Source organism: Tamandua tetradactyla, chromosome 10 (assembly GCF_023851605.1).
Source record: "Tamandua tetradactyla isolate mTamTet1 chromosome 10, mTamTet1.pri, whole genome shotgun sequence".
NCBI classification, from domain to species: Eukaryota; Metazoa; Chordata; class Mammalia; order Pilosa; family Myrmecophagidae; genus Tamandua; species Tamandua tetradactyla.
The window spans coordinates 38,458,711-38,484,779 of NC_135336.1; the positions used below are offsets into that span (position 1 = coordinate 38,458,711).

General features: G+C 36.2%; 1 protein-coding gene across 4 annotated transcripts in view; it reads left to right on the plus strand.

The window, feature by feature from the left end:
- Positions 1–26,069, plus strand: part of CIP2A (cellular inhibitor of PP2A) — a 68,305-nt gene that overhangs the window by 8,457 nt on the left and 33,779 nt on the right. For 3 of the 4 annotated variants that reach the window (XM_077118460.1, XM_077118461.1, XM_077118458.1), the window contains exons 2-9: positions 2,922–3,069; positions 12,379–12,491; positions 13,106–13,200; positions 13,789–13,885; positions 15,606–15,728; positions 15,877–16,022; positions 18,707–18,782; positions 24,816–25,034. In XM_077118460.1, coding sequence (XP_076974575.1) covers positions 2,922–3,069; positions 12,379–12,491; positions 13,106–13,200; positions 13,789–13,885; positions 15,606–15,728; positions 15,877–16,022; positions 18,707–18,782; positions 24,816–25,034 — 1,017 coding nt within the window. The remainder of the gene's footprint in view (positions 1–2,921; positions 3,070–12,378; positions 12,492–13,105; positions 13,201–13,788; positions 13,886–15,605; positions 15,729–15,876; positions 16,023–18,706; positions 18,783–24,815; positions 25,035–26,069) is intronic. The other variant, XM_077118459.1, reaches the window with a different exon arrangement.

Here is a 26,069-nt window from a genome sequence, read left to right on the forward strand (position 1 = left end):
GTCGATCAGCGGAGGTTCGGAGGTTCGTCCACACCCTCATTCTGATCATCATCCGACTCAGAGTCAGAGGTGTCCGAACCATCGCTGGACTCTGGCCGTTCACGGATTGGCGGCTCCCCTTTACAGGAGCCATCCGCAGACAAAACTGATTGAGTTTCCCGAAGCGCGCCCCGTGCCTGCTGCAGGACGAGGGACGGGCCGAGGCCCGTGGCAGCCTCTGCCTCAAGACAAGCGCGAACAGCCTCCCAAACGGGAACTAGGATTGGGTCCAGACATAGGCCCGTCCGGCGCGCTCGGTCCATGTCGTGGCCAAGCTTTATCCAGGAGGGCAAACTAAGGCTCCCAGTCTGGGCGAACCAGGGGGCAAAAACTGTAACATCATCAAGGAACCTTAGGAGAGAACTTTTCTTAACTGAGAGGCCCCGCCGTTTCAAGAGGGTCATTAGCGGAGCTAACAGGGGTGAGCTTTCGGACTGCCCCATGATTGCAGTCGGCACTGTCTCTTAACCACTCGGGGAGCTCTCCCGAGTCACCGGGGCTGCCTGAAAACCCGCGGCCCTTAGTTTCCACGTAAAGAAAAAGTACTTACCTCTCCGCGATGATCAGGCGCGGAAAGACAACCACAGACTCCGGAGGCACGTCCTCATCAGCTCGCGGATGCAAAGGGAGGTGCCCCGTACGGGCCACCACTTGTCCGTGTCTCCTCGCTCAACGTCGGGCCCCCGGCCGGCGGAGGGTACGACAAGAAAAGGGGGAGAGAGAAAGAGACGCAGACAAACCGGTCCTGGCGGTAGAAAACGAGTCCAGAATACGCAGCAGTTGTAAGTACAAATCTTTACTGGGTCTAAGCTTGCATTATCTATAACTTTCCCCGACCGGGTGAATACATCCCGCGGGGGAGCGACCTCTGTGCGGCCGTCAGGCACGGCTCCTTGTGGGTCGTCTCCCCCGCCTCGTCCGGGCAATACCTTATATACATAATTCAAGCCCAATAGGTTGTTGCCGCGTCTAAGAGGGTGATTGGTAGATCGGGTTGGTGGGCGTGTGTGTCATACGCGGAAGCAGGATGTGGGCGCCATCTTGGCTCACTCGATGGGCGGGGGGAGCTTTAGAGCAGGCTGCAGCGCGTCCACTAGGCCTGACCCGGGTGGCGGCTCTCCACAGTACGTCTTTGCAGATCTAAAGATTCAAAGAAAGATGGGTGTCATGTGAAAGATTATTCATTCTGTTACACTTTTACTGCTGTTATTTTGTTTTTATAGCCTCATGCAAACGTGAGCTTTTAATTTTTTTAGGATTTACAAAGCTAAGCAGGTCTCATTCTTGATAATGGTATTTCTTAGCATTAATCTTATTAACAGCACAGATTCAGGAATCAAGCTGCCTGGTTGTGAATCCCAATTGTATGTAGTACTGCATCAGTGAGTGTCTCAATTTATTCATCTGCAAAACAATATTGCACCTACCATATAGGCTTATTATGAAGATGAAAAGTTAGTATATGTAAAGTGCTATAATAATTCCTAGGCCAGAGTAACTGCTCTAAATTAGTTATTACTAAAATAAATTCTATTTGCATTAAAATACTCTGTGTATGAGTAAAGGGGAGAATTTGTAAAGCAATTTTTTAAATTTACCTTATAATATATATATATTAGAATACTTACATTACTGAGATGTAGGTTCATCCTGAAGTGAATTATATTTAAAGAAGAAAACATCTTAATCTTCCAGAGGGTTAAATTTATATGTAGGTTAAAGGGCAATGCTCAGAAAGTTTCCTGTCGGTTTCATCTTTGCACCTATTCTTTTCAGTCTTATAGACCTTTACTTTTAATAGTGTTGCTAAAACACATGCCCCTTAAGAACAGATTATCTGACACTCTCCTGTCAGCAAAGCTTTAGTAGAAAAAGTGACATCTAGATTAGGGAATAAAAGAGAAATACAGAAAGGAAAGATTAAAGTTGCTAAAATAGCCAGTATAGGCATGAATTTTTAGAAATAAACGTATTTAAATCAGTTGTAGTTTAACTCTAAGATAGCTAATGATTTTTCCATCCTTATAGAAGAGATATGCTTAATAATAACTATTATTCATAAAGCATTTTGAAAACATCTTCAGCCCCAGCTTTACCGTGTGTGTGTGTGTTATAGTTTATTGGATTGTAGGAAAGGAGTAATAAATGGAATGATCAAAAATAAAAGTTTTTTCATCTGGCCTGGCTACATTTTAACTTTTTAAAAATGTCCTTCTCTATAATCTTTAACTTCCAGGCTGTTACTTTATTTGGAAAGGAACCAAAGGAGTGATCCAATAATTAATTATCCTTTGGCTTAGCTGCTTTTGGCTTTCCATTTTGCCTCCCTCAAAGTAGGCAGAATGTATGCTCTGAAATTCATTTATTCAGTAAACATATTATAGTAATGTGTAGATATATAATCCATACCTTCATGGAATATTCAGTGTGGTAGGGAGGATAAACAGCCAAGCTAGTCAGAGTTTGCTGACTTATGAAATAGAAGTATAATGTAATGTAAGATAGGATAACAGCAAACTAATCTCCTTGGGGTAAGAGAGTTAGCTAAAACTTCCTGAAGGAAATGAATTTAAACTAAGACCTGAATGATTATATTAGCTAGTGATGGAAGTAGTAGGTAGGTAATCTTCCAGGTAGAAGAAACAGCATTTGTGAAGTTTCTAAATTTGGAAAGAGAGTGGCTATATATATCACTGAGCTTTTATTTGGAATGGAGAAGAGATGAAGATTGCCAGTTCTTAACTAACAAATTTTTTTTTCTTTTTTTTGCATGGGCAGGCACCCGGAATTGAACCTGGTCTCCAGCATGACAAGCGAGAACTCTGCCTGCTGAGCCACCGTGGCCCACCCTTAACTAACACATTTTAATCAATGTTTTGTAGGTTATTTCTGGACAGAAGTTCACCCGATTGTTTACATCAAATCAGATATTACCAAGTGAGTGCTTAACTTGCCTTGTAGAGCTACTTGAAGACCCAAACATAAGTGTTCCGCTGATCTTAAGTATTATCAGTTTGCTGGCTCAATTAGGTAATGTATTTAGTTTTTCTTTCTCATTTTTTGGAAGATGTATGAATTTCATTATTTTTAAAGGGCAGATTTGTAGACTCTCTTGCAGAATGTTTCACACTCAAAAGTTTTCTTCCTTATAGTGCTTCTCAGTTCTGCTTATACACTGTGAATTTCTTGAATAAGAGGCATATTATAGGCTGCATGTCTTAAAACTATTGGACCAAGGAATCTGAAACATGTCAAAGATCTAGTATTCTACAGAAAAAAATGCAATTTTGGAAATGCTGGCCTACTTTTTTGAATTAAAAAAAAAAAGAAATGTACAATATGCCACTCAGAAAAGTCATAGCTAGTGATCAAACAAAAATCCTTCTGTGACAGATTATATTTAATGTAGAGCTGAGGGTAAAAATGCTAATGTTGGTTTTTCTATTTCTATGTCTCTATCTGTATTTATTTATTTATTTATTTGACATGGGCAGGCATGGGGAATCAAACCCAGATCTCCAGCAGAGCAGGCTAGAATTCTGCCACTGAGCCACCGTTGCACTGCTCCCCTCCCTTTATTTATTTATTTTTTTTATTTTTATTATTTTTTTTTTGGCTTTATATGTCTGCATCTTGTTATGCATACTGATATTCTGTTGCCTTTGAGGCATGAAAATATCTTTTTTTTGTTATTAATTAAAGAAAAAAAAAGAAATTAACCCAACATTTAGAAATCATTCCATTCTACATATGCAATCAGTAATTCTTAATATCATCACATAGATGCATGATCATAATTTCTTAGTACATTTGCATCGATTTAGAAGAAGAACTAGCAAAACAACAGAAAAAGATATAGAATGTTAATATAGAGAAAAAAATAGAAATAATAATAATAGTACAAAAAAGAAAAGACAAACAAACAGAAAGACAAAAAAAAAACCTATAGCTCAGATGCAGCTTCATTCAGTGTTTTAACATGCTTACTTTACAACTAGGTATTATTGTGCTGTCCATTTTTGAGTTTTTGTATCTAGTCCTGTTGCACAGTCTGTATCCCTTCAGCTCCAATCACCCATTATCTTACCCTGTTTCTAACTCCTGCTGTACTCTGTTACCAATGACATATTCCAAGTTTATTCTCAAATATCGGTTCACATCAGTGGGACCATACAGTATTTGTCCTTTAGTTTTTGGCTAGACTCACTCAGCATAATGTTCTCTAGGTCCATCAATGTTATTATATGCTTCATAAGTTTATTCTGTCTTAAAGCTGCATGATATTCCATCGTATGTATATACCACAGTTTGTTTAGCCATTCGTCTGTTGATGGACATTTTGGCTGTTTCCATCTCTTTGCAATTGTAAATAACGCTGCTATAAACATTGGTGTGCAAATGTCCGTTTGTGTCTTTGCCCTTAAGTCCTTTGAGTAGATACCCAGCAATGGTATTGCTGGGTTGTATGGCAATTCTATATTCAGCTTTTTGAGGAACCGCCAAACTGCCTTCCACAGGGGTTGCACCATTTGACATTCCCACCAACAGTGGATAAGTGTGCCTCTTTCTCCGCATCCTCTCCAGCACTTGTCATTTTCTGTTTTGTTGATAATGGCCATTCTGGTGGGTGTGAGATGATATCTCATTGTGGTTTTGATTTGCATTTCTCTAATGGCCAGGGACATTGAGCATGTCTTCATGTGCCTTTTGGCCATTTGTATTTCCTCTTCTGATAGGTGTCTGTTCAAGTCTTTTTCCCATTTTGTAATTGGGTTGGCTGTCTTTTTGTTGTTGAGTTGGACAATCTCTTTATAAATTCTGGATACTAGACCTTTATCTGATATGTCATTTCCAAATATTGTCTCCCATTGTGTAGGCTGTCTTTCTACTTTCTTGATAAAGTTCTTTGATGCACAAAAGTGTTTAATTTTGAGGAGCTCCCATTTATTTATTTCTTTCTTCAGTGCTCTTGCTTTAGGTTTAAGGTCCATAAAACCGCCTCCAATTGGAAGTTTCATAAGATATCTCCCTACATTTTCCTCTAACTGTTTTATGGTCTTAGACCTAATGTTTAGATCTTTGATCCATTTTGAGTTAACTTTTGTATAGGGTGTGAGATACGGGTCTTCTTTCATTCTTTTGCATATGGATATCCAGTTCTCTAGGCACCATTTATTGAAGAGACTGTTCTGTCCCAGGTGAGTTGGCTTGACTGCCTTATCAAAGATCAAATGTCCATAGATGAGAGGGTCTATATCTGAGCACTCTATTTGATTCCATTGGTCGATATATCTATCTTTATGCCAATACCATGCTGTTTTGACCACTGTGGCTTCATAATATGCCTTAAAGTCAGGCAGCGTGAGACCTCCAGTTTCGTTTTTTTTTCCTCAAGATGTTTTTAGCAATTCGGGGCACCCTGCCCTTCCAGATAAATTTGCTTATTGGTTTTTCTATTTCTGAAAAGTAAGTTGTTGGGATTTTGATTGGTATTGCATTGAATCTGTAGATCAATTTAGGTAGGATTGACATCTTAACTATATTTAGTCTTCCAATCCATGAACACAGTATGCCCTTCGATCTATTTAGGTCTTCTGTGATTTCTTTTAGCAGTTTTTTGTAGTTTTCTTTATATAGGTTTTTTGTCTCTTTAGTTAAATTTATTCCTAGGTATTTTATTCTTTTAGTTGCAATTGTAAATGGGATTCGTTTCTTGATTTCCCCCTCAGCTTGTTCATTACTAGTGTATAGAAATGATTCAGATTTTTGAATGTTGATCTTGTAACCTGCTACATTGCTGTACTCATTTATTAGCCCTAGTAGTTTTGTTGTGGATTTTTCCGTTTTTTCGACGTATAGTATCATATCGTCTTCAAACAGTGATAGTTTTACTTCTTCCTTTCCAATTCTGATGCCTTGTATTTCTTTTTCTTGTCTAATTGCTCTGGCTAGAACCTCCAACACAATGTTGGATAATAGTGGTGATAATGGACATCCTTGTCTTGTTCCTGATCTTAGGGGGAAAGTTTTCGATTTTTCCCCATTGAGGATGATGTTAGCTATAGGTTTTTCATATATTCCCTCTATCATTTTAAGGAAGTTCCCTTGTATTCCTATGTTTTGAAGTGTTTTCAACAGGAAAGGATGTTGAATCTTGTCAAATGCTTTCTCTGCATCAATTGAGATGATCATGTGATTTTTCTGCTTTGATTTGTTGATATGGTGTATTACATTAATTGATTTTCTTATGTTGAACCATCCTTGCATACCTGGGATGAATCCTACTTGGTCATGATGTATAATTCTTTTAATGTGTTGTTGGATACGATTTGCTAGAATTTTATTGAGGATTTTTGCATCTATATTCATTAGAGAGATTGGTCTGTAGTTTTCTTTTTTTGTAATATCTTTGCCTGGTTTTGGTATGAGGGTGATGTTGGCTTCATAGAATGAATTAGGTAGTTTTCCCTCCACTTCGATTTTTTGGAAGAGTTTGAGGAGAGTTGGTACTAATTCTTTCTGGAATGTTTGATAGAATTCACATGTGAAGCCATCTGGTCCTGGACTTTTCTTTTTAGGAAGCTTTTGAATGACTGATTCAATTTCTTTACTTGTGATTGATTTGTTGAGGTCATCTATTTCTTCTTGAGTCAAAGTTGGTTGTTCATGTCTTTCCAGGAACCCGTCCATTTCATCTAAATTGTTGTATTTATTAGCGTAAAGTTGTTCATAGTATCCTGTTATTACCTCCTTTATTTCTGTGATGTCAGTAGTTATGTCTCCTCTTCCATTTCTGATCCTATTTATTTGTGTCCTCTCTCTTCTTCTTTTTGTCAGTCTTGCTAAGGGCCCATCAATCTTATTGATTTTCTCATAGAACCAACTTCTGGTCTTATTGATTTTCTCTGTTGTTTTCATGTTTTTAATTTCATTTATTTCTGCTCTGATCTTTGTTATTTCTTTCCTTTTGCTTGCTTTGGGATTCGTTTGCTGTTCTTTCTCCAGTTCTTCCAAGTGGACAGTTAATTCCTGCATTTTTGCCTTTTCTTCTTTTCTGATATAGGCATTTAGGGCAATAAACTTCCCTCTTAGCACTGCCTTTGCTGCGTCCCATAAGTTTTGATATGTTGTGTTTTCGTTTTCATTCGCCTCGAGGTATTTACTAATTTCTCTTGCAATTTCTTCTTTGACCCACTCGTTGTTTTAAGAGTGTGTTGTTGAGCCTCCACGTATTTGTGAATTTTCTGGCACTCCGCCTATTATTGATTTCCAACTTCATTCCTTTATGATCCGAGAAAGTGTTGTGTATGATTTCAATCTTTTTAAATTTGTTAAGACTTGCTTTGTGACCCAGCATATGGTCTATCTTTGAGAATGATCCATGAGCACTTGAGAAAAAGGTGTATCCTGCTGTTGTGGGATGTAATATCCTATAAATGTCTGTTAAGTCTAGCTCATTTATAGTAATATTCAGATTCTCTATTTCTTTATTGATCCTCTGTCTAGATGTTCTGTCCATTGATGAGAGTGGTGAATTGAAGTCTCCAACTATTATGGTATATGTGTCTATTTCCGTTTTCAGTGTTTGCAGTGTATTCCTCACGTATTTTGGGGCATTCTGGTTCGGTGCATAAATATTTATGATTGTTATGTCTTCTTGTTTAATTGTTCCTTTCATTAGTAGATAATGTCCTTCTTTTCTCTTTTAACTGTTTTACATTTGAAGTCTAATTTGTTGGATATTAGTATAGCTACTCCTGCTCTTTTCTGGTTGTTATTTGCATGAAATATCTTTTCCCAACCTTTCACTTTCAACCTATGTTTATCTTTGGGTCTAAGATGTGTTTCCTGTAGACAGCATATAGAAGAATCCTGTTTTTTAATCCATTCTGCCAGTCTATGTCTTTTGATTGGGGAATTCAGTCCATTAACATTTAGTGTTATTACTGTTTGGATAATATTTTCCTCTAACATTTTGCCTTTTGTATTATATATATCATATCTGACTTTCCTTCTTTCTACACTCTTCTCCATACCTCCCTCTTCTGTCTTTTTGTATCTGATTCTAGTGCTCCCTTTAGTATTTCTTGCAGAGCTGGTCTCTTGGTCACAAATTCTCTCAGTGACTTTTTGTCTGAGAATGTTTTAATTTCTCCCTCATTTTTGAAGGACAGTTTTGCTGGATATAGGAGTCTTTGTTGGCAGTTTTTCTCTTTTAGTAATTTAAATATATCATCCCACTGTCTTCTAGCTTCCATGGTTTCTGCTGAGAAATCTACACATAGTCTTATTGGGTTTCTCTTGTATGTGATGGATTGTTTTTCTCTTGCTGCTTTCAAGATCCTCTCTTTCTCTTTGACCTCTGACATTCTAACTAGTAAGTGTCTTGGAGAACGCCTATTTGGGTCTATTCTCTTTGGTGTGCGCTGCACTTCTTGGATCTGTAATTTTAGGTCTTTCATAAGAGTTGGGAAATTTTCAGTGATAATTTCTTCCATTAGTTTTTCTCCTCCTTTTCCCTTCTGTTCTCCTTCTGGGACACCTACAGCACGTGTATTTGTGCGGTTCAAATTGTCCTTCAGTTCCCTGATCCCCTGTTCAAATTTTTCCATTCTTTTCCCTATAGTTTCTGTTTCTTTTTGGAATTCAGATGTTCCATCCTCCAAATCACTAATTCTATCTTCTGTCTCTTTAAATCTATCATTGTATGTATCCATTGTTTTTTCCATCTTTTCTACTTTGTCCTTCACTTCCAGAAGTTCTGTGATCTGTTTTTTCAGTTTTTCTATTTCTTCTTTTTGTTCAGCCCATGTCTTCTTCATGTCCTCCCTCAATTTATCGATTTTGTTTTTGAAGAGGTTTTGCATTTGTGTTCGTATATTCAGCATTAGTTTTCTCAGCTCCTGTATCTCATTTGAACTATTGGTTTGTTCTTTTGACTGGGCTATATTTTCAATTTTCTGAGTGTGATCCATTATCTTCTGCTGGCGTCTGGGCATTTAGTCAGATTTCCCTGGGTGTTGGACCCTAACAGGTTGAAAGATTTTTCTGTGAAATCTCTGGGTTCTGTTTTTCTTATCCTGCCCAGTAGGTGGCGCTTGTGGCACACGTTTGTCTGCGGGTCCCACCAGTAAAAGGTGCTGTGGGTCCTTTAAGTTTGGAAAACTCTCGCCCTGGTGGAGGTTCGCCAGCCGAAGCGGCTTGGAAGAGTGCCAGCTGGCCCGGGGATCCGAACGCGGGGAGGTTCGCTGGCCGCCGCAGCCCGGGAGAGCGCCTGTCCGAATCTCCTAGTCGGCCCAGGGCACCAAGCGTGGCGGGAGGGCGCCAGCCGCCGCGTCCCTGGAGAGTGCACTGTTCCCAGCTGGACCGGGAAGTCACTTGTTTGGAAGGGTCATCATTCTCCGGGGCTTGGGGATCTCCGATCTAATTCTCCCAGTTGGTCCGGGGGGCCACGCGTGGTGGGGGGGGCGCCAGCCGCCACGGCTTGAGGGGACCACCTGTCCAATTGTCCCAGCTGGCCTGGGAAGGAGGAAGGGAGGGACTCCGGCAGCTTTCTACCCCGCCCCGGGCAAGCCCGCGCCCCTCGGCAAGCTCACTGGAGCGGGTTCTCTCAGCCAGTCAGCTGTTCCAGGATGGGGTACGCTGTCTTTTTGATCTCTGTCGTGGCTCCGAGAGCTGTTCTGTATCGTTTCTACTCCCCTAGTAACTGTTCTGGAGGAGGAAGTAAGATCCGCGCGTCTTACTAAGCCGCCATCTTCTCCGGAAGTGACCCTTTATTTTTAATTTTTTCTTTTAATGGTCTTTTTTTTCCCTCTAATTGGGGGAGGGGTTCTGTGTGATTGTAAAATTAGTACATTCTTATTATTAAAAATTCCAGTAATTCAGGCAGTACAAGGGAGCTCAGTGTGGGAATTCTCGCCTGCCATGCAGGAAACCCATGTTGGATTCCCAGAGCCTCCATATGCCAAAAAAAGAGAAAAATTCCAGTAATCCAGAAGTATTTAACATAGAGTAATACTGTCCAGTAGCACTTTCTGTGATGAAGTGGTGTTCTATAACTGTACCATCCAACATAGTAGCCTCTAGCTACATGCAAGTAATGGACACCTCAAGTGTGGTTAGTGGACTAAAGAATTGAATCTTTAATCTGAATTTAAATAGCTGCATATGGGTAGTGGCTACCAAATTAGACTGTGCAGATATAGGGAGTAAAATACAATGAGTTTACTCACTCAAGTGTGGTTAGTGGACTAAAGAATTGAATCTCTAATCTGAATTTAAATAGCTGCATATGGCTAGTGGCTACCACATTAGACTGCAGATATAGAGGGTAAAATGCAATGAGTTTACTCACCGCTACCAACCCTCTCATCACTTCCAACTCTGGGAATAATATCTCTTAATGGCTTGGTGTATGCCTTTCTGGATATTTTCTATGCTATGACAAATAACTGTAGCTCTTTGGTTGGTTGTTTTTAACAAAAATGATGTTGCCGAGCACTGTATATTTTATACTTTTTTTCTCACATAATCTATCTTCGTTATTTTTCCATGTCAATATTTTCTTAATAGCTTCCTACTACCAAATTATAGATAGTATAATTTGTTCAATCATTCCTGTAATGGTGGTCACTTTTATTTTTTAGTTTTTACTACCAGAGTTTATAATGTAAATAGCATTATTCAAAAATTATTATACTTCTATTGGATAAATTCCCAGTGGAATTTTTGGGTCAGTTTTCAATTTAACAGCCATTACTAAATTAGTTTCCAAAACGGCTCTGCCAATTCCTACCAATCATTTGTTAGAGAATGGTATCATTTTCAACATTTAAAAATATTTTTTAAAATGTAAAGTATAGTCTTTTCATAACAAACTTTCTCTTTTTATTAATTCTTTTTAAAAATATAACAAACAAATGCAAAGATTCTTAACTTATGATCATTCATTCTGCATATATAATCAGTAATTCACAGTATCATCACATAGTTGCATATTCATCATGATCATTTCTTTAGAACATTTGCATCAATTCAGAAGAAAATAAAAAGACAACAGAAAAAAATTCATACATGCCATACCCTTTACCCCTCCCTTTGATTGATCACTAGCATTTCATTCTAAATTTATTTTAATATTTGTTCCCCCTATTATATATTTTTATGCCATATACTTTACTCATCTGTCGATAAAGGAGATAAAAGGAGCATCAGACGCAAGGTTTTCACAATCACACAATCACATTGTGAAAGCTCTATCATTATACAATCATCTTCAAGAAATATGGCTACTGACACTCAGCTCTACATTACATCTTGACTAACAGGGTGATATCTATTTAATACATAAGAATAACCTCCAGGATAACCTTTCGACTCTGTTTGGAATCTCTCAGCCATTGACACTTTGTCTCATTTTGCTCTTTCCTTTTTTGGTCGAGAAGGTTTTCTCAATCCCTTGATGCTGTCTCAGCTCACTCTAGGATTTCTGTCCTGCATTGCCAGGAAGGTCCGCACCCCTAGGAGTCATGTCCCACATAGACAGGGGGAGGGCAGTGAGTTTGCCTGTTGTGTTGGCTGGAGAGAGAGACTACATCTGAGCAACAAAAGAGGTTCTCTTGGAGGTGACTCTTAGGCCTAATTTTAAGTAGGCTTGACCTATCCTTTGTGGGGTTAAGTTTCATATGAAGATTGGGTGCTCAGCCTAAAGCTTTGGTTGTCCCACTGCTTGTAAAAATATCAAGAATTCAACTTGGGGGGCAGGCCACGGTGGCTCAGCAGGTAAGAATGCTTGCCTGCCAAGCCCTAGGACCCGTGTTCGATTCCTGGTGCCTGCCCATGTAAAAAAAAAAAATAAGAATTCAACTTGGGGAAGTTGAATTTTCCCCCTTTCTCACCATTCTTTGCAAATACTTTTTTATTCACTGTTCAAATCACTCTGGGATTTCTCACGGCATCACTCTGGACAAACCAACAAAATCTCATGCCCTACTCGAGGTTCCATATACTTATGATGTTCAATGAAGCTGTCTACATAAGTTCATAACGAACTTTCTACAAATATATAATACAAGTTTTCTTCCTAAAGATTATTTTATTCTATGTAGGGAAAGTATTTATATATTAAAAAAGAAAGGAAAGTTCATATTCCTTTCCCTTTTTCTAGCCCATAAAATTTCTGTTAAATTGCTGATTTGGAGGATATTGGTAAATAAAATAGCCATATCATATGAGCTTTTTTAATATAATGGTTAATTCAATATGAAATAATTTATCTGTTATCCATGGAGACCACATATTAAAATGATGTATTTTGTGCCATTTTATTTTAACTTACAGCTTTAGACAATGAAACCAGAGACTGTCTTCAGAATACATATAATCTGAATAGTGTACTGGCAGGAGTGGTTTGTCGGAACAGTGCTTGCCACAACGATTCAGTATTTTTACAGGTATAGACACTCACATGGTGCTCTATGACTTAACATCTGGTTTTCCCTTCCTTATAACTGACTTATAAATACAGGATGTCTGTGTTTTGAGATGTACATTCTTCATATGAAAATTGTAATTTGAGTTAGCATCTAGTCTCTTTTGGGGAAACATAACCAACAAAATAGTAACTATAGATATAGTCTTATTTAGAGTAGAATAAAAGTTCTTGCACTCATAATAATTCATTAAACCTGAAAATGCAGTCAGTTTTAAGAAAGAAAAACATTGCCAATTAAACTGACATGCAATTTTAGAGATGATAAAATGTGAAAAAACATATCTTAGAATTGAAATACCATGTGTTTTACCTTCCATACAAGTATAACATGATTACATGGACGAGGTTTCGGACAAAGTGCTCTCTTTGAAATAGACCGTGTAGAAATGTGTGACTTGGATATAAAGATTCTTGGTCTCCTTACTTTGTATGTGTTTAAAAAAAATTGGAAAACTTCTTATCCTAAACTCTCTCCTAAAATGGTGAACTGCTCAAGATGTGCACTAAGAGTCAGTTCTTGTGAGCAAACTGTATGTTTCTATCTCTTTATGATGACAATTTTATTATTCTCAGTGCATTCAACTTCTGCAGAGGTTGACTTATAACGTCAAAATTTTCCATTCTGGTGCCAATATAGATGAATTGATTATATTCCTGATAGATCACATGTGAGTATGCAACCTTATTACTTAAACATGTAACCAAATAATTTTTTTTAAAACTAAAACCATGTAGTACTTCAATGTTTTAGATGTTATTTTCCCCAAGTTTTTAAACTGAGACCCTGACTCTTGTTTGATTCTCCTAAAAGATTTTAAGGATCAAATGCTGTAAAGAAGCTCTATATCAGTTTTCATAACAAATTTATGAAATCAGTTGATTTGGGTAGGAAAAAATGTTATTGAAATTGTATTTTTATATTTATTCTTCTTGATTGGAAGACATACTGATTAAACAGAAAATGGTCATTTGACATTTATTCCCATATTTCTTTGATGCAATTGAATAGAATAATTTGGTTTCAAACATGAAATAAATGATCTTTCCTTTCTGGAGCTTAACTACATGTTAATAAAATAATTTTTTAACATGTTAGAATTTCTGCTTGTTAGAAGACATGTACTACTGCAGTTAGCAGAAAAAAATTTAAATGTATAAATTAATATAACATTTTAAGTTAATGAGAAATAACCTAATGGTTTTGTTTTTTTTAATTATTTTCCTTTTAAACAAAACTAAACAATGTGAAACAACAGTCAGTCTTCTGAAGATGAATTAACAATGCCTTGTCTAGGATTGTTGGCAAATCTTTGTCGGCGTAATCTTTCTGTTCAAACACACATAAAGACTTTGGTAAGAATTTTATTTTTAAAATATTTCTTGTGTTTTGGTGGGTTCTCTTATAGAAAATGTTTTCCATTTTTTTCTTTTAAAAAAAAATTTAATAAGGAGTGTCATGTCTAGTCCTGTTGAACTTTCAAAGCTTATGAACAATCAGATTGATACATAAATAACTTGAAGTTTTCCAGATTTTATGTATGTTGTATTAAGACAGTTAAAAGTTAATACAAATTTTAAATACTGAAAGCATAGGATAGAATTCCATAATTTGCCTGTTGAATAATATAAGCAATGCTAAATTATTTTGTGCTAATAGAGGGGAAGCACGTCACAGACAACCTATCCCATTTACCTTAGTCTTATATTTCCACAAAATCAGTGGCAACTCCACTTAAAAGATCCATAAATTTCTGGTATCAACTACCAGTACTTGTGATAAGGGAGGGCACACAAATGAAGTTAGCTGAACCACCTTTGGAAATATATTAAATTAAGAAAGTTCACTGATTTCTTTTAAGTGCTTTATGAACAGTTCCTCTGCTATGCAATATTCACAATTGCTTGTTTGATTTTAAACTAAACAAACATCTTATTTTTTCATGTGCTGCATTTTTCTGACCTGGGAGATGGAGGTTTTTTTTTGAGCTGTGAAAGTGTTTGAAAAGGTTTATAAAAAGGGAAGATATTCCCTTACCGGTGCCTGTACATGCAAAAAAAAATAAAATAAAAAAAAAGGAAAGATTGCTATGTGTATACATGTGTGTGTATTCTAAATTGAATATACACACTGTGTATTGGTATATATATACATGGGTGTCTGTGTAAAAAAAAAAAAAAGAAAGATTGCTATGTATATTCTTGTGTGTGTATTCTAAATTGAAAAAAAAATGCCCATATTTAGAAAACACTTAATAAAATGAAAAGTAACATTTGCTCGTAATTCCACATTTAGAAAATGCTCTTGACTAAGAGTCTACCTATCTCACTGTCAGCAATATACAAAGGTACCGGGCGGGCCACGGTGGTTCAGCAGGTAGCAGGTAAGAGTGCTTGCCTGCCATGCCCGAGGACCCGGGTTCGATTCCCAGTGCCTGCCCATATAAAAAAAAAATATATATATATATACACAAAGGTACCCATCGCACTCTCCCTTGTAATGATCTCTTAAGTTTAAATGGTAATCTAATGTGACAAAGTTGACTGCTAGGCCAATATGTGTTAACAAAAACAAATTCTCTAGTTTGCTATTTATCTTCTTGCTTTTAAACATAATCATGACGGTTCCTCATTATTGACTCCTATATTAACTTAAACAAATACTGAACAACTTTTCCGATGGTGTTTAAGTAGCTCTTCTGTTGCCACTCTCCTCGTATCCCTTTTGAACTGTTATTAGAATTGTAACCTGATTTACCGTCAGTGAATTAGTTATTCTGAAATGATAAAACTTGGCAAAATTCATTTCCTACTCATTTGGGTACATTTGCTAGGTTGCTTTATAGTGTACATACCCTTTGTTTATACAAACAGTTCTTGGAATTTACATTTATCTCTGATTATATGAATTTATGCTTTATATTTTTAAAAATATTTATCTTTTATAGATGTTAATATCTTGTTAGAGTTCATAATAAAGTTTAATAGAAGTTTGATTATACTTTAATACTTTTAAACCAACATATAAAGCATATTTTTTTATTCTAACTTTTGTAAACTTTTTTTTCTTCCTTAGAGTAATGTGAAATCTTTTTATCGAACTCTTATAACCTTCTTGGCCCATAGTAGTTTAACTGTGGTTGTGTTTGCACTTTCAATATTATCCAGTTTGACATTAAATGAGGAAGTTGGAGATAAGGTAAATATGATTTTTTAATTACTTATGGAGATAATTAATCTGAAGTATATTTTCTGTGATGCTTTAAAGTTATTGAGGTTTTGTTTTATTTTAGGATGGTGTCAGCTTAAATTTTTGTGTAATATCCTTTTCTTAATTTGTATTTAAGCTGTTCCACGCCCGAAACATTCATCAGACTTTTCAGTTAATATTTAATATTCTTGTAAATGGTGATGGTACGCTAACTAGAAAGTATTCGGTTGACCTACTGATGGATCTCCTTAAGAATCCTAAAATTGCTGATTATCTTACCAGGTATGAATCTCTTTAGTAAATTTTAGAAACTTCTTGTTTTTTTCTCAAGATGTGTTTGTGGTAAATTAAACTGCCTTCTTAGATTTAGAAAACTTAAGAGTGTAATGATTCATAATAAGATTAAATAAAAATATTTTGGTATATTTCTTCTCATTCTTTATGCTTTCCTGGCCTGAAATGTGAAATTATAACAAGTTCATTTGTGTATTCTAATCTTTGTCTTAGATGATTAGGGTTTGTCATTGTCCAAAATATATACATTTGATTAATCTGATTTAAAATCAGTTTTAAATCTTGAATGTTATATGGTTCTTTGAAATAATATGTATTTTTATTATTGGAACAGTCATATCGGTCTTTATTTATGTGTGGTATTTTAAAGTTTGTTTTGTTTGAAAAATAGATTATGTCTCCATGTTGCACCTCAGTAATATTATAAGGTAGAATGGGAATACATGTTTATATGTCTGTATCAGTGGCATTTCATGGAATTCTTGAGCTCTGTTTACATTTTAGTAACTAACAAAGAGCTTGTCGATTTTGCCATCTTAGGTCAAATTTTCCCAGTGCCTCAGTTGCTTTGTGGTTCTGAGTTAGGAAATTGTTGGGAGTTGCTTCAAAGATCATTTAGCTTAGCATTCACAAATAAGAAAACATTTACTGAGCATCTAGGGTCAAGCATTGGAGGAGAAGATGTAAGCATTGACAGTGATGTAAAGACGGTCCCTGATCTTCAAGGAACATAGAAGAATCTAGAAGATTAGAAAATAATAATAATAACAAGAAAACTTAAGAACTAGGTCAAGGGCAAGGTTGATCAGTACTCATGACTAAGTGATATTTTGCAAAACCAAGAAATATTGACAGTAGCGTTTCATTTTTTCTCCACTTAAGCATCAGTAGGTAAGAGAACTTTTTCTTCCTGGTTGAGTTCCTTTTACCTGTCCTCTTTATCTGTTGTAAGAGTCCTCCCAATATATTCTCACGTGATACCCATTCTGATACCAGCTTCCCAGTAAAAAGAAAATTTATTTTGGATATACTTATCCAGGAGAAAAAGAAGATAATCTGGTTTAGCATCAGTAACTGGTTGCTTATCTCCTATAAATCTCTCAATTCCATTATCTGTTATCATCCCTACCCAACCTAGAACCCATGAATCATCTCTGGCAAAAATTAATATATATGTGTGTGTTTGTCTAGCTGTGTTGTTCTCTTATTTATCTGTCATGGAACTTATAAAAACCCCAATCTTGAATCTGTTCCAAAGTCTAACTAATGTCGGGGTTCCTAGTTAAAGCTTGAGGAAAATCATACAACTTTATGAATTTATGTACTACAAATTCACTGTCTCTAAATTTAGCCGGGCCAGCACCTCTTAAATTTATTCCTAGTTGACTTTCTTTCACAATTAATATTTCAAATCTTCACTGCCCGGTTGCTACCTTTCACTCAGAAGATGACCTTTTTTTGTTTCACACACTCATACAAAATGGAATCTCATTTGAGTGTAGTTCCTTCAAATCTATACCCCTGGATAAATCTATACCCCTGTAGAAACTGCCTTTCTACAAATTGTTAACTTAGTTTCATTCAAAAATGAGCACATTACCCTATTAAGTCTCATTCTGCATATCTTCTTTCTCTTTTTAGTGCCTCCTATTCAATTGACTCTGTCTTAACTTTTCTAAAGATGTTAAACTTTCATCTTTCTCTTCAACCATATGTCTCTTAAAATCTGTGATTTCCCATGCATTCAAGATGAATATCTAAATTCTCAGTATGACCCTCTAAGATACTAGTAACATCTCAGCCTAAATTTTTCACATTTTATGTTTTTGTTATTTTCTCTAAACATATCAGACAGTAAGCAGAGCTTTCAACTTGCTAAAAATACTCTCATGTATCCACATGCCATTTTCTATGGAATACTTCCTCTGGAAGACTATGGAATACACTTCCTCCTTTATATGTCCAACTCCTATTAATTTTTTAAGATCTAATTCCGGGAAACTTTACCCGACCAGGCCTTCCCTGCCAAGACTAGGTTTGATACACATCCTCTCTTCCATAGCACCCAACATATGTTCCATTCTAGCATTGTATTTTATATTAAGTCATATTATCATTTTCTATCTTTCTGCCTCCATCCTTAGACTGAATTCCCTGTCATAGTACCATGTTGCCAAGTACAGGTTGCAGCATTCATATAGACTATCTCTAGTACCTCTTAGAGTTGGATGACTCAGTTCCTTGCCCCTTACCTCTGAATCTTCATAGCCTAATTTAATTCGTGGCAATTGTAGGCATTCAATAAAAAAGTAGCTTTCTAATTCATTAGACTACCCCTATGTTCTTTGAATTTTTATACACTGAGCACAACCTTTAAAAAAAAAGGTAATTGAGGTACTGAAAGTTTCAATGGTTTATTCTTTGTCACATGAGCCATGTCTTTTCACTGTTCAATAAATAAATAACAAGGCCAATTTCTGTATACAATGATGATATGGCAGGTTTCAAGTTTTACATATAAATTTTACAGAAACTGTTCTATATTAGAAGCCCAAAATAAATACATGGATGAAAAAGTGCACTTAAATTTTATATTTACTTTACAGATAAATTCATTTTGATGTATCAATTTCATAATTAGCGTTTGATGTCTACTTTTATTTCAAACCTAGGTATGAGCACTTTTCTTCATGTCTTAATCAAGTATTAGGTCTTCTTAATGGAAAGGATCCTGATTCTTCTTTAAAGGTATGTAAAAAAAATGACCTTTTGCTTTATTGTGAACTTCTTAAAATTGTAATGTACATAAGTACCAAGTGTCAGAATCTTCACGAGTGAATACAGCCATGTAACTAATGCCTCAATCAAGAAATAGAATACCTATTTCCTGATTGAGATAATAATAATAATCTAGATACCCTCCTTGTGCTCCATTCTAGTCGCCTTCACTGACTTCTAACAGCATATGCTGTTTTTAACTATTTTTGAAATTTACATAAATAAAATTATACACTTCTCTGTGTATAGATTATTGTCTTCAGCATTCTGTTGTAAAATTCATCCATGTTTCATTTAATTGTAGACTGCTCATCCTTCTGTTGATGGATATTGGCTGTTATTTTGTCATAATGGTAGATAGCTAGACCAATGGAATAGAATATAGACCAAAAAAAAAACTCATGGTATACAGTCTCCTAACTAATAATAGAGGTGACAGTACAATCTTGAAAAGATGGTAATTTAAATAAATGGGCCAGTTGGATGCCCATATGGGAACAAACTTAATCTTGACTCCTACCTCACATCAACTGCAAAAATAAAATGCAGATAAATTTTAGATCTGAATATGAAAAATAAAGCAAAAGAAGCTTTCAGAACAATCATCTGGGAGAAAATCTTCATAGCCTTAGGATAGACCAAGATTTTCTACCAATCCTATAGGGTAAAATTGATAAATTCAGCTACATCAAAATTAATAGCATCTATTCATGAAAAGACCACCAGTAAGAGAGTGAAAAAACAACTCAGAGTGGCAAAGATATCCATAATACATATATCCAACAAAGGACTCATATCCAAAAATTATAGAAACAAACACTAAATATAAATCAGAAAAGAAATGGTTGCTAACTTCATTAGTCTTCAAGGAAATGTAAATAAACTATACATTATATACCTACCATGAAAAATGCCAAACATTGATAAGAATGTGGAATATCCATAACTTTCACAGTACTGATGGTACTGAAAATTCTTACAACACTTATGAATACTGGCAGTATTACTAACAACAAACATGCATATGCTATGACCAACCAATTTCTCTTTTAGTATTTACCCAGAGAAATGCATACATATGTTCACCAGAGACTTGTACAAAGCATAACAATATCAATCCTAATAAGCATTGGAAACAACTATTGTATCCATCTTCAGTAAAATGGATAAATAAACCATGGTGTATTTATACATTAGAATATAATACAGAGACAGAGCCAAGATGGCAGCTTAGCAAGGGGTGGGATTTAGTTCATCCTCCAGAGCAGCTAGTACAGAACTGTACAGAACAACTGCTGGGGCCACGTCAGTAACCGGATACGCAGCGTACCCCAGTCTGGACCAGTTGGACCAGCTGCAAGCCCCCAGAACCGTGAGTTCCCCAAGCCGTGGCAGCCAGTGCCCCACCCCACAGACTGCTTCCCAGGGGGAAAGGAAAGAGACTTTACTAGCAGCAGGGGCTGAGCACAACAAAACTCCAATTGTAGAATTAATTAACAAATTCTGACTACTGAAAATACGCCCCCAGCTCAGCTGAACCTCTAGTAAAAGTGGAGGTTGCTGGGTTTTGCCCTGGTGCAGAGGGGCAGGGCTGACAGAAAAAGAAAAAAAGAAGAAAAAATGGAAATGTTTTTGGATCTGAAAAGGTCTGGGCCCTGCAGGAAAGGAGGGGGCACATAGGACCTGGAGATACACAGAACAGCATACCAACTTAAGCTCTTGATTGGCTAACCTGAGGAACAGGGTTCTGCTCTGAAAAAGATTTTTCTTTTTCTCTTTTGTGGCTGTGTTTCTACGGATTGATTACTCTTTGAATACAGCTACAAGGCTTCTCAGGCTCCACTGCCCCAGGCATAGGCAGAATTGAGCTTGTTTGAGATCTTGTCTGGAGCCTGTGCCTTCCCCAGGAGAGGGGTGGGGCCCAGCTCAGGTGGAATCCCTCACTCCAGGAATTCAGAACCCAGGGTCTGTAAAATTGAAGCAATTAAAGCCAGCCTACGACCTCTCCTCTGTCTCCACGATGCCCCTACCAGGGAGAGTCTGCTGGAGTTAAAGGTACCGCATCACCTTGTGGTGGGAACTGCAGGTAGAGAAGCACCACATACTGGGCAGAATAGGAATAACCCAAAGTCGAGAGACTTCATAGGAAAGTCTTTCGACCTGCTGGGTCTCACCCTCGGGGAAAACTGATGCAGGTGACTGGTGCATGTGACTCTTTCCTTCTGAGAGGAAACCAGTTGGGTCTGGGAAAATCTGACTGGTGTCTATAATACCTAAGTAGACCCTCCTAAGGGGTGGAGCAAAGGCACCATACAGGCAGGGCAAAAAACAAAAAAATAACTGAAAAATTCTGATCTGTTAAACAAAACCTAAGCTAGAGGACTAGAATGAGCTGAACTGAATGTCAACAGATAGACAGCAAAGTCATTCAGCAAGAAAATCCTAGGAAAAGAAAACTGAAAACAATCTCCAGAATAAGCTAATTAAGGTAATTAAATGCCTAGACACCAGCAAAAAATAAAAAACCATACTAGGAAAATTGAAGAAATAGCCCAGTCAAAGGAATAAACCAATAATTCAAATGAGATACAGGAGTTGAAACAATTAATTCAGAATGTTTGAACAGACATGGAAAACCTCATCAAAAATCAAATCCATGAATTGAAGGAGGATATAAAGAAGGCAAGAAATGAACAAAAAGACGAAAGTCTGAAAAAACAAATCACAGAACTTATGGGAATGAAAGGCACAGTAGAAGAGATGAGAAAAACAATGGAAACCTACAATGCCAGATTTCAAGAGGCAGAAGATAGGATTAGTGAACTGGAGGACATCTGAAATCTGACAAGCAAAACAAAATATAGGGAAAAGAATGGAAAAATATGAGCAAGGACTCAGGCAATTGAATGACAACATGAAGCACATGAATATACAGAAGGAGAAGAGAATGGAAAAGGAGGAGGAAAACAAATGGAGGAAATTATCACTGAAAATTTCCAAACTCTTATGAAAAACTTAAAATTACAGATCCAAGAAGTGCTGTGTACCCCAAATAGAATAGATCCAAATAGACATACTCCAAGACACTTACTAATCAGAATGTCAGATGGCAAAGAGAAAAAGAATCTTGAAAGCAGCAAGAGAAAAGCAATCCATCACATAAAAGGGGAGCCCAATAAGACTATGCGTAGATTTCTCAGCAGAAACCATGGAGGCAAGAAGACAGTGGGATGATATATTTAAATTACTAAAAGAGAAAAACTGCCAACCAAGAATTCTATATCCACCAAAACTGTCTGTCAAAAATGAGGGGGAAATTAAAACATTTTCAGACAAAAAAATCACTGAGAGAATTTGTGACCAAGAGAACCGGCTCTGCAAAAAATACTAAAGGGAACACCAGAGACAGATGAGAAAAGACAGGAGAGAGAGGTATGGAGAAGGGTATAGAAATGAAGACTATCAGTAAAAGTAAAAACAAGAAAAATTAGATATGACATATAAAATCCAGAAGGCAAAATGGTTGAAGAAAGTATCTCTCATACAATAATAACTCTAAATGTTAATGCATTAAACTCCCCAATCAAAAGACATAGACTGGCAGAATGGATTAAAAAAACAGGACCCATCTATATGCTGTCTACAGGAAATGCATCTTAGACCCAAGGATAAACATAGGTAGAAAGTGAAAGGTTGGGAAAAGATATTCCATGCAAATAATAATCAGAAAATAGCAGGAGTAGCTATACTAATATCTAACAAATTAGACTTCAAATGTAAAACAGTTAAAAGAGACAAGGACACTGTGTATTCATAAAAGGAACAATTCAACAAGAAGACGTAGCAATCATAAATATGTATGCACCAAGCCAGAGTGCTCCAAAATACATGAAGCAAACACTGAAAAGAGAAATAGACACATCTACCATAATAGTTGAAGATTTCAATTCCCCATTCTCATCAATGGACAGAATATCTAGACAGAGGATCAATAAAGAAACAGAGAATTTGAATAATACAATAAATGAGCTAGACTTAACAGACATGTATGGAACATTACACCCCACAACAGCAGGAAACACCTTAGCAAAGGCAGTGCTAAGAGGGAAATTTATTGCCCTAAATGCCTCTATCAAAAAAGAAGAAAGCAAAAGTCGAGGAATTAACTGTCCACTTGGAAGAACTAGAGAAAGAACAGCAAGCTAACTCCAAAGCAAGCAAAAGGAAAGAAATAATGAAGATTAGAGCAGAAATAAATGAAATTGAGGACATGAAAACAATCGAGAAAATCAATAAAACCAGAAGTTGGTCCTATGAGAAAATCAGTAAGATTGATGGACCCTTTGTGAGGTTGACAAAAAGAAGAGAGGATGTAAGTAAATAAAATCAGAAGTGGAAGAGGAGACATAGCCACTGACCCCACAGAAATGAAGGAAGTAACAAGAGGATGCTATGAACAACTTTATGCTAATAAACTAGATGATGTAGATGAAATGGACAACTTTCTAGAAAGGCATGAACAACCAACATTGACTCGAGAAGAAATAGATGACCTCAGCAAACCAATCACAAGTAAAGAAATTGAATCAGTCATTAAGAAGACTACAATACATCAGTGAGAATAAATGAAACACAATACAATGAACAATTCAGATGAATCCAATAATTTTGAGCAAAAGAATCCAGGTATAAGAGTGTACACTTTAAGATTCTACATATATAAGTTTCTTATGTGAATTTCTTTGTATGCATTGGTGAGCTGATTGAAAAGTTTTATATGGAGATTAAAACCTCCAAGAATAACTGTAATAAAATTAATTTATGTTGTCAGAAATCTGGTATAGAGAATAGAATGATTGAGGCATTGTCTGGGGGGACACAAAAGGAGGGCCTAGAGTTCTGGTAGAGTTATCATTCTTGATCTGGTTGCTAGTTAGGAGTGTTCACTTTGTGAAAATCTATCTAGTTTTACACTGGTGACTGATTCACTCTTCTGTTATGTGTGTTATGTTTCAATTAACAGTGTATACATATATGCTTGTACATAGCATTATCTCTGGTAAGATACACAAGAAATTTGTAATATCACTTGCCTTCACGGAGGGTGACAGGTTGCTAAAGGTCAGGGTGATACTTTTGGCTTTGGAACCATGTAAATGTGTTACCTATTCAAAAACAAGTATTAAAGTTTATATATTTTTAAAATCAGATTGTCATTTGTATACTAAATATTAATGGGCAAAATGCTAATAGTCAGATAAAGTCAATTTGGTTCAAACACAAATCCCAGGCATATGTCATGTGCAAGAAACAGTGATAAAAAAGTGTAGGAAATAAGTGGATAGGCAAAGAGATACCAAAAAAATTCAAACAAAATGATAGATTAGTAGTATATGAAACAAGGTGAAATTTAACTTAACAGTTAATAGGTTGATGTTGGACATTGTGTAACTGTATAATGCCCAGGTTATGCACTCAAGAAGTGAGGCATAATAGGGGAGCCAAGGGGCATAATGCCAACATTATGCAAACTTGGTGTGCAAATACTTGTCCTCAAGGTTTTAAAGCTTTGGGATGCCACTTACAAATCTTATCCTAAAGTGTGCTTTATAGTAGCGGTTCTTGACTCTTAGATATCAGCAAGTATTGTTAATTTTATTTTTAGTTAGGTTTTGTTTTCATTTTAAAAACAGAACATGCTTATGTAAAGAATAAAAATAAAACATACTATAGAAGGAGTATGACAGTAGTTGAAGTTACCCCCCTCTTTGACTCTCATAGTACTGTTCATCAGAGGTGACCACCATTAACAAACTCCTTCATAGCCTTCTGAATTTAGGCACACATTTGAAAGTTAATCCTGAAAAAAAAAATTGGAAGTTTCTTTTAATTTTTGTTTTAGAGTATTTTTTTTAAATATGGCATTTTGGCTTTGTCATTTGGTACTTTACATATTAAAAGTCCTGTGAACTTGTTATTTAATGAAGACTTTATATTGCACAGGTTTTAGAGTTACTTCTTGCCTTCTGTTCAGTGACTCAGCTGCGCCACATGCTCACTCAAATGATATTTGAACCATCTGCATCTGGCAACACCATTCTGGGAAGCCGTCCTAAATGTTTAGAACCTACTGTGGCTCTACTTCGTTGGTCAAACCAACCTTTAGATGGATCAGAAAACTGTTCTATTTTAGCATTGGAATTGTTCAAGGAAATATTTGAGGTAATAGAATGTTTGTAAATTGCCTTTTCTTCTTTCATGACTTCCATCTTGCAGTTTGTTTTCAAAAATATTCATTGTACACTTCTAGTTATCTGTAAGCTTTAGGAAAACTATTCTCAATTCCTTGCAGTCACACTAGACTCCCTACCATACAGCTCCTGAATTTTTTTCTGCCATAGTCATATATATTAGTACTTTCCTTTTCTTCACTGAATTATTTGTACATACTCATTTCAGTGTAAAAAGTAAAGATATTATCTAAGATTTCTATGTTTTCCTGTTGGCATGAATCTACTTCTTGCTGTAGTCATATTCTGTCCTCCCACCTCAGTAGATACTATTTTACTGTCTTTATTAGGCCATTGGGCTGATTAGTGTAGGGACCTTGCATTCATTAAGTGAATCCATCCCAATGGTGCACACTTAGGATACAAACAAAAACCCCTTCCCTAGGGGCCATTACTTTCTGGTAGATTGTATTGCCTGGGTAATTTCACATTCTCTACCATTGTCCCTGTTTTTATACCCATTCAGCCTACTGCAGGATCTTCTAGAGGGATTCCCCACTCTAACAGGAGCCTCTGCATGAACAAATAATGTGTGTGAATGATTATATGTGTTTAAGGATTATGCACAAAGTATTCCTTATGTTTTCTGTTGAACTTGACTTTTAACAATCAAATTTAGCAGTTAAAAAGCCCTTGAGATTCTTGATAGAAATTATTTCAAACCTATACTCTTTATTTAATTATTGTATTTTTACTTAGAAATTCAGGAATTTTTTTCAGTAAATACATTTAATTTAGACTAATTTTAAAATCCATTATAAACGTCGTCTTTGTGGTTGGCTAATCTAGAACCTTAATGTTCCATCCAGAAAAAATGTCAGCCCTTGAAACTAGATTAAAGGGTAGATTTTTAAATAGGAGTCTTGGGTCAATGAAATATTGAAGTAACTACCAGAAATTTAAAGAGAGTGTTACAGCTCAGTGATGATTATATCTACATTCTATATTACATCTTTATTTTTAATTC